We start from the raw sequence: 9,438 nt of genomic DNA, 5'->3' as shown, positions 1-9,438 counted from the left end.
TCCTGGAGAAGTTGGCATAACACTTCCAAGGGACACGTGAGATGCTGTACAGAATCTGGAAAGCTACCAGTAGCTCACAAGCTGCCTGTTGGAAACCCCTGGGTGAGATCATCTGAGTCGACAATGAAAGACAACCTCCATGCCAATGCCAAAGGCACTGATATCAAGCAGCCCCAACCAGTTTTTCCACTAGCAAAGCAAATGAAGCCCTTCTAATTTCTGCTCAGCTGGCATAACTTTCGGAAAGAGACTTGGGCCAGAGTTACACAAGCTCTGGGTGCAGAACTGGCTCACGCATGCAGGTCCCTTTTTGAAACTTATGCCAGGAGCATAATGACCTGATCACCCTTCCTGTTCCTTCCATAACCAGGTAAAATGCACAAGCCTCCTAGAATGAACACTTCCCAAGCTAATCCCTTATAACCGCGTTAAATTTCCTCTCCAGATCTCCATGCCTCTGTAGGGAGGGACCCACTTTCTCCTTTGAAAATCTGGGGTTTTTGTTTTCTGCTCCAACTAGGACAACTTCCTTTATTGTACTTTCCAGGAGGAAAAAAAGACCCTTACCTCATTATCCTCTGCTCTTCTTCCATTTGCTTCCTCACCTGTTGTAGTTCCCTGATCAGCTCAACATCTGTGCCATTCACCCAGGTGTACACAACATCGATAGGCATAGGCAAACAAAGCCTATACAAATCAGAAAGATGGGGAGAAAGTGAAAAAGAAAACTTGCCAAGCCTGTCTAGCATTGCAGTTAGAAGTAAGCATAATAGCTCAGACTTCTGCAAACATTCAGTTGAAACTCACAGATTAGGAACAAAAAAATTGTTATGTTCGGCACATTTATTTAGTTAGCCACTTTCTCATCTTTGTCCATTGTTTTTATAGTACCATGAAGTTGGAATTCTCTTTTGCTTAGTACTCAACCTGTTTCTTCTTTACCTCCTCCTTAAAAGTCATCCTTTTTTGCAGCATTTCTCAAAACATTCTGAGGCTGGGCTCCCCTTCTAACCAGTTGGTCCCAGACCCAAGCTGCTAGGCCCTAATGAGTTCAGCTCCAGCTTTATCCCATCCCTCCCCCAGAAATAAAATCCTTTTTATCATCACTGCCATGACCAGAAATGTTGAGAGAGATGCCTGCCTACTCTACTGGAAACCAGACTTTCTGTTTTGTCTCCTAAAAGACTCTTCTTCCTGGCTACCTACTCCAGATTCCCCTTGATCTAGGGGAAGCATGGGGAAACTCCCAGATAATTCAACTTCTCTTTGTATCTCGGTAAGCATCAGCCAATTATACTGTTATAGGTGGGTGCAAACAGACCAGCATAACACCAACAACAGAAGAAGATGAATAAAAATTAACTTCACTCTCATTTGCTACCATTAGTTATACAAAGGAAAAAGCTGAGCAGAAAAAGCTCACCTGAGCAAAAGGGAAATGAAATGAGAACGAATACAATTCTCCTTTCCTATGTCAACTTTACCTCTCTATAATGGTGAGTGTTGGATCCCCAAGCATCGAGAATAAATCCACGTTTTAAAGAAAAGCAAAATTTATTTCAAAGCGTTGAAGACATACTCAAACACGTTCTTTGTTAGAACTGGGGATACACAGTTAGGTCAAGCATAATAAAGGAACTTCAAACAGATACAGATCCAATGAATATCTTTCCCGCTGGCGGGCTAAGGAAACGGTTGCGCGCCCAGTACATGAGAACCAGGCAGAACATCAGACAAAACACAGGTGCAGTAGTCCTGGGAAAATCAATAGGCAAGCATTACAGCATCTTCTCCCCCACACAACCTCCAGCAGTTATCTTTTGCATTCCAAAGCAGGAACAGGATGATAGAAGCCAAGCCGGGTGTAACAGGGAAAGGATATGTACACAGAGGTCACAGAAAACAGAATGGCAGCTTGCTGACATACTGCCCCCCTTAAAATACACTTACAACACACCTCCCGGCCTGGGCGGGAGACCTCCCGGGCTGGGCGGGAGACCTCCCGGTTTGTCCGGGAACCTTCTGTGGAAACTACGGATCAGGTAAGGGGCCCGAATATCCCCTTCTTCCACCCATTCGCGGTGCTGGGGACCGAAATCAACCCATTCGATAAGGTACCAGAGTTTACCACGTTTCACTTTACAATCAAGGATATCAGCTATTTCAAAATGTTCATCCCCTTCCAATATGACAGGCGGAGGAGGAGTAGTCTCTGGTCTCCAAGGAGACGGTCCAGGATCCTTCTTCAATAGACTCATGTGAAAGACAGAATGCAAGGCACGTAAATTCTTAGGCAAAACAACATCAACTGCCACATCATTTATGACTTTACGCACTTTGAACGGACCAATGAACTTCCATCCCAATTTTCTGCTAGGCCGCAGCATCTTAATGTTCTTGGTCGAGACATACACAAGATCCCCAGGTTTCAGATCAAACCCCACCACCCTACCCTTGTCTGCCTGGGTCTTGTAAGCAGCCTTGGCTGCGTCAAGTGTTTGGCATAGCAGCGGCCATGCTTTTTGCAAGGACATACACCATGTATCAGCATCCCCCACAGGACGTTGGCCCATCCCCTCCAAGAAAGGGAGGGGGGGACTGTCGTAACCAGATACAGCTTTATAAGGAGACATGCCTGTGGAGCTATGGACCGTATTGTTATAACAATATTCAGCAAGAGGCAATAATTCACACCAATCATTCTGTTGATAATTAGTAAAACAACGCAGGTATTGTTCCAGAGTCTGATTAACCCTTTCCGTTTGTCCGTCAGTTTCGGGATGATACGCGCTGCTGAGCCCTTGTTCGACCCCTAAAATGGAAAGAAGTTCCCTCCAAAATTTAGAAACAAATTGGGTCCCCCTGTCAGAAATTAACTTAGCAGGTAATTGATGAATTTTCACCACGTGGGACATAAACGATTTCGCCAACCTCTGAGCTGTAGGCAAGGAAGGAAAAGGCACAAAATGAGCTTGCTTAGAAAACAAATCAACAACCACCCAAATAACAGTGTTCCCTTTGCTCGCAGGGAGGTCAGTAATAAAATCCATGGACACCACTTCCCATGGTCTCGACGGAGTAGGGAGTGGCTGCAGTAAACCAGGAGGCTTGCCCATCCTGGGTTTAGTTAAGGCACAGGTTTGGCAGGACCTAACAAACATCAAGAGGTCTTTGCGCATTTGTGGCCACCAGAATTGCCTGCGGATGAGTTGCAAAGATTTAACGAAACTCCAATGCCCTGCCAGTTTCGAACCGTGAGCAGACTCCATCACCTCCCTCCTCATCGAAATAGGCACATACAATTTGTCTCCAGAATAAATCAGACCTTCAGGGCTACGGACACAATCAGGTAATGTCTTAAGGGAGGCATCATCCTCAGCAGTAAAAGCAGAAAGATATTTCTGGACCCAGGCCCCCCCTCCCACAGGGAACAGGGAAGGCGAAGTCTCATCAGAGTGTGGAATCGTTCGCGCCTGCGCCCGGGTGACTACGGCCCCCCCCAGATGGGAGGGGGAAAAAACAGAGTCCATGATGATCTCACGCTGACTGTCATGTTGTGGGAGGCGCGAGAGCGCGTCAGCCAGGGAATTAGCCGCCCCCGGGAAATGACGAAGTGTGAATCGAAACTTAGCGAAGAAGTCCGCCCAACGAAGTTGCTTAGCGTTGAGAGAACGGGGGGATTTCAGCATCTCCAGATTCTTATGATCAGTCCAGACTTCAAACGGCAGTTGCGCCCCCTCCAGCCACTGCCTCCAAGTGGAGAGAGCCAGCCGGATCGCTGACGCTTCCTTTTCCCAAATCCCCCAGTTTCGTTCGGCATCAGAAAACTTTTTAGACACAAATGCCAGGGGATGTAACCGACCATCTTCCCCTTCTTGCAAAATAGCGGCCCCCATAGCCACATCCGAGGCATCAGTTTGGACAATAAACTTCTTAGATTCATCAGGGCGCGCCAGCACCGGCTCGGAGGTGAACATCAGTTTAAGTTTCTCAAAAGCCTCTGCGCAAGCAGGGGACCATTTAAGCGGGGCGCCCGGTTTCGTAGCATCAAAACCCTTCCCTTTGGTCTTTAGCAACTCAGTCAGGGGAAGGGCAATTTGCGCGAAATTCTGGATGAAATTTCTGTAAAAATTGGCAAATCCGAGGAACATTTGCAATTGTTTGCGGGTCCTGGGGGGCTCCCAGTCAAGTACAGCCTGAATTTTAGCAGGGTCCATTTCAACCTTCCCCCCAGAGATGCGGTATCCCAAAAAGTCAATGCATGTCTTGTGGAATTCACATTTTGACAGCTTAGCAAACAAGTGGTGTTCATAAAGTCGCTTAAGGACCTGGCGCACCAATTTAATATGCGACTGGAGGTCCTGAGAGTACAGCAACACATCATCAAGGTAAAGGACCACTCCTTTGAATAGAAACTCATGTAGGACCTCATTGATTAGGTTCATGAAGACCCCCGGAGCCCCTTGAAGGCCGAAGGGCATAACGAGGTACTCAAACTGCCCCAAAGGGGTATTAAATGCAGTCTTACTTTCATCCCCCTCCCGGATGCGCACACGGAAATATGCATCCCGGAGGTCAAGTTTCGAGAAGATCTTGCCCTTGGTGGCCTCAGCTACCAAGTCCTTAATTAATGGGAGGGGGTAAGCATTGGACAAAGAAACAGCGTTCAAACCCCTATAGTCAGTGCACAACCTAAGCCCCCCGTCCTTCTTCTTTCGGAAAAGTACAGGCGCGGCGAAAGGGGAGGAAGCCGGGCGAATGAAACCTCGGGCTAGGTTTTTATCAATAAAGTTCCGCAGTTCGACTTTTTCAGCCGGCCCCATCGCATAAATTTTACCTTTGGGTAATTTACAGTCAGGCAAAAGTTCAATAGCACAGTCAGTCGAGCGATGAGGGGGCAATTCGTTAGCTTCCTCTTCGCCAAACACCTTTGCCAAGTCTCTATACTCTCGAGGCAAAGAAGCTAACTCTTCCGGTTGCAAAGTGCCGCAGGGGAACTGTGTGGTCGGCTGGTCCCCCCACGAATCCACCCAGCAGTGATCCACACACTTAGCCGACACAAATTTGACAACCCCTTCTTCCCACAAGATGTAAGGGTCATGGGTAAACAACCAGGGACTCCCCAGTACTAAGTCGAACTGCGATTTAGGGGTGACAATGAAGGACCTGGATTCCCAATGATCTCCCGCCCCCAACCGCAAAGCCATAGTCTCGTGCGTACAAGGTTCCATGGGTGCCCCATCCATCTGAGTAAAAATGATGGGGGACTTCAAGGGGACTATCCCCGCTTCCAGTGCAACTAACACTCTAGGGCTGATGAGATCCCTCCCACACCCAGAATCAATCAACGCTCTTACCCTAACGTGGGTTCCTAGGAGCGGATTCATTAAGGAGACAGTCACGAAAAATAGGGAAGGGGTTTCTCTCACCACCTTGGGCGCAGCATTAGAATGGCCTTGTCGTTTTGCGCCTCTCACAACAGGCCGTTGTCGTTTTCCGCCGTTTCAGCCACCAGCTCTTCTTCGGACTCGGCGGCAGCCGGTTCATTTTCCCCCGAACCTTGGGCTGCCTGCAGAGCTTTGGAGAAACGCGGTTTAGCCATCCCCTTCTTCCCCGACAGCGGTGTCTTCGGGCTTGGGGTAGGCGGCTTGTCTTTGACTTGACGGCTGCCACAATCCACAGCGAAATGCCCCTTCTCCCCGCACTTGAGACAGAGCCCCATCTTCATCCGTAGTTCCCTTGCCGATTCCGACAGGCGTTGAGTCTTGGGTTTAGAGGCACCGACAGCGGCGGGTCTGTTGGTCGTAGCAGCCAGGTCGAGTTTGATGGTGGTGAGCCGGTCTTCTGCATTTTCAGCTTCTTGGGTCCAGGCCATCAGGGAGACAGGGTTGACAGTTTTCAGAACCGTTTCTCGGATTTCTGCGTTGAGACCCAAGCGATACATCTCAGCCAATATATGATCAGGGTAGTCTCGGAGCTTAGCTGCTTGCTTGTGGAATTCCAGAGTGTACTCGCGAACCGACTTCTTGTTCTGGCGGTAGGTCCGGAGGAACGCTTTAGCTCTTTGACTCGCGTTGACATCTTCGAATCTCGCCCTCAGCGCCCACATGAATGCTCGCAAATTCAAAAGTTCCGGACCGCGGTCGTTGTGCAGTCCAACATACCATGTGGCGGCGTCTCCTTTCAGTCTTGCCGAGATGACATCAATGAGACCAGCTTCATTTCGGAACAGGTGTCGACTCTCTTCTACGAATTTATGCACCCTCACCGTGAAGAAAGCGAGTTCATCCGGGTTGCCGTCGAAGGTAGCCTCCAGCAGATCCTTGGGTCTGGGTCGTGGAGGCCTCACCAACGGGCCCAGCTGCCCCGGAGCTCCCCTGGGAGGGAAACCCGGTACAACCGGTGGCCCTGCTGGTATTGGCCTCAGCGGCGGCGGCAGACCCGGCACCGGCGGACCCCCTGGCATCGGCGGCTGCGCAGGCACTGGCGGAGGCGGTCTCACCGGCTGCTGGACAGGTACCTGCTGCGCGGGAACTCCCGGTGCTTGTAGCGGCTGAGCAGGCATCGGCGGCGCGGGAAATCCCGGTGCAGGAGCAACTTGTAACTGCGCGGCGTGTGCGTCCAGGAAATTGGCCATTCTAACGTCCAACATTCCCGGCAGGCCTTCCATCACATCCTGGAATGCCCGCATTAAGTCTCTCACCGAGTCTTCCAGTTCTGCTAGACGTTCCCCGGTAGTTTCCTCCGGGATGGGTTCCCGAGGGCGGTAGTCCGGGGGTGGGTCATAGTCCTCTTCCGTTTGGAAGGCTCCGGTGCCCTCCTCATCTTCTGCGTGACCACGCGGTCCCGACGGCTCGAACATCCACTCCTCGAGGTCCTGCTTGGGGCTCCCCTTCTCCGAGGTAGACCCAGGTTCCGGGAACAATCCCTTGTCAAACAGACTCTCACGTAATCCGCTCCCCCGACGGGAGTACACCTCACGGGTGCCTTGGGTGTTGTACATAGTCCAATCATCCTGCTGGTGAGTCTTCCGCGGACCCCATTGCGAAGGGGTCGGAGGCGGCCAAGACAGATGTGCAGGCAGGCGGGGAATCGTTCCCCCCACGGCACCCTCCATGGAGGCTGCAGTCGTGAACACCAAAGACGCAGAGGTTTGTGGGACCGATCCCGAGTCCCCCTCCGTGTTAGGTAGATTTCCCTCAATTCCGCTCATGATCTTGTCAGATTCGGAACGATAGGAAAAGGGAGTTCTAACAATATGTTGGATCCCCAAGCATCGAGAATAAATCCACGTTTTAAAGAAAAGCAAAATTTATTTCAAAGCGTTGAAGACATACTCAAACACGTTCTTTGTTAGAACTGGGGATACACAGTTAGGTCAAGCATAATAAAGGAACTTCAAACAGATACAGATCCAATGAATATCTTTCCCGCTGGCGGGCTAAGGAAACGGTTGCGCGCCCAGTACATGAGAACCAGGCAGAACATCAGACAAAACACAGGTGCAGTAGTCCTGGGAAAATCAATAGGCAAGCATTACAGCATCTTCTCCCCCACACAACCTCCAGCAGTTATCTTTTGCATTCCAAAGCAGGAACAGGATGATAGAAGCCAAGCCGGGTGTAACAGGGAAAGGATATGTACACAGAGGTCACAGAAAACAGAATGGCAGCTTGCTGACAGTGAGTTAAGTGAGCACAACAATATTACAATCACCAGCTTCCTTTTTCAGATTTTATGTTGGCCTCTTTCTTTCCTAGACATTCCTGTAGTTGTTTTCTGTAATCAAGTCTGTCTGTCTCTCTCTCCCTCCAAATTCTCTCCTTTTTTTCACTGGCCTATGCTGGCCTACCCTTGAGACTGATCCAGAAACTTCAGCTGGTTCAGAATGCGGCGGCGCGAGTCCTGACAGGAATGTCACGGACGACACACATTCAACCAGTGCTGTGCCAGCTACACTGGCTTCCAGTAGAGTACCAGGTCAGGTTCAAGCTTTTGATACTGACCTTTAAGGCCTTGAGCAGCCTGGGATCAACATACCTATGCGACCGTCTTCTCCACCATGCCCCTGGCAGAGCCTTGTGCTCCACTGATAACAATTTGCCGGTGATCCCTGGTCCCAGGAACGTCTGGCTGTCCTCGACCAGGGCTAGGGCCTTTTCAGTCCTGGCCCCAACCTGGTGGAACTCTCTGCCAAACGACACCAGGGCCTTGTGGGACCTTGTGCAATTCCGCAGGGCCTGTAAGGCAGAGATGTTCCGCCAGGCTTTTGGTTAAAGGCAGCAACAGTTGGTTGCACTGGCTGGCACCCTTTCCCTCTCCCCCCTATATATATCTTGCTTAAGTTTCCCTCTCCCCCTCCCACCAAATGGTCGGGCAGTCCAGAATGGGAACAGAAACTTATAAATCGCCATCTGGGATCTTTTTTCTGGTTTTATTTTTATTGAGTGTATACAGATATTTTCACACTTGTATTTGTTTTTATGGCATTTTGCCTTTGTACATCACCCAGAGCCTGGCATAAGCCGGGATAGGGCGAAATAGTAGTAGTAGTAGTAGTAGTAGTAGTAGTAGTAGTAGTAGTAGTAGTAGTAGTAGTAGCAGCAGCAGCAGCAGCAGCAGCAGCAATAGAAGAAGATGATGACAGGAGTCTTCTACACACAACACTTCTGCCTGTTTAGTCAATGTACACAGAGGGGGAATGCACAAGTGCACCGGCCCACTCCACAAGATAGCTGACCTGCAAGTATAATGTCTAGACGTGGATGAAATCTATGTACATATGATCTATCCCTGTAGCATCCTGAAAGCAGTGTCCCCCAGTTATGGGGGAGGCATACATATAAGGAGTGGACTGATTGCACAAAGAGTTATGTGAAGAAGGCCAGATGCTCTAGCCTACCTGACAGGAAAAAGACTAGCGCCTCTCCAGGAGATTTCTATGAGACCACAGCTCATCACCCCTGGGGTCACAAGAACAATCTCTTCTGTTCTATTGCCTACTGTTCTTAACACATGAAAAGCCACCCTCCACATCCAGGCAGACTGACTAAACAGAAGAACCTGAAGCCTATTGCCTACCCCTGAATGTTAACAGAGTGTAAATTAAACAGCAACCTTCCAAAGTTGATATTCTACACAGGTGATTGTGGGCTGAGAGGTCTGACTGTTTTACACACAAACCATACATATACAGACCCTTCGTCTATACAGACAGTAGCCCTGTACAGACAACCCATTAATGTGCTGACTGACTATGAGGGGGAAAGAGATGACGTAAGCAAACCAGCCCCACCTCTGCATGATTATCAAGTTATCTGCATGGAACAAATGCCCAGAGAAGTGTCCTTGTGTGTGCTCTGTCCCTGGAAACAGCAGGGAGGGACCATGTGGGTGGACAAATCCTCTGTATGTTCACTCCACGCAGACAACTCGGCA

The 9,438-nt window shown here is 49.6% G+C and overlaps 1 protein-coding gene across 1 annotated transcript in view; it reads right to left on the bottom strand.

Annotated features, from left to right (window-relative positions):
- Nucleotides 1-567: 567 nt before the first annotated feature.
- Nucleotides 568-9,438, bottom strand: part of LOC107120682 (N-acetylglucosamine-1-phosphotransferase subunits alpha/beta-like) — a gene marked incomplete at its 3' end in the record, with an annotated part of 18,261 nt that continues 9,390 nt past the window's right edge. Inside the window, exon 3 of the mRNA XM_015423446.1 lies at nt 568-687. Coding sequence (XP_015278932.1) covers nt 568-687 — 120 coding nt within the window. The remainder of the gene's footprint in view (nt 688-9,438) is intronic.

The sequence above is a fragment of the Gekko japonicus genome, unplaced genomic scaffold (assembly GCF_001447785.1).
Source record: "Gekko japonicus isolate JY-2015 unplaced genomic scaffold, Gekko_japonicus_V1.1 scaffold2231, whole genome shotgun sequence".
Taxonomy (NCBI): Eukaryota; Metazoa; Chordata; class Lepidosauria; order Squamata; family Gekkonidae; genus Gekko; species Gekko japonicus.
Note: the sequence above shows the minus strand (reverse complement) of the source record. Positions and strands in the feature narration are given on the sequence as shown.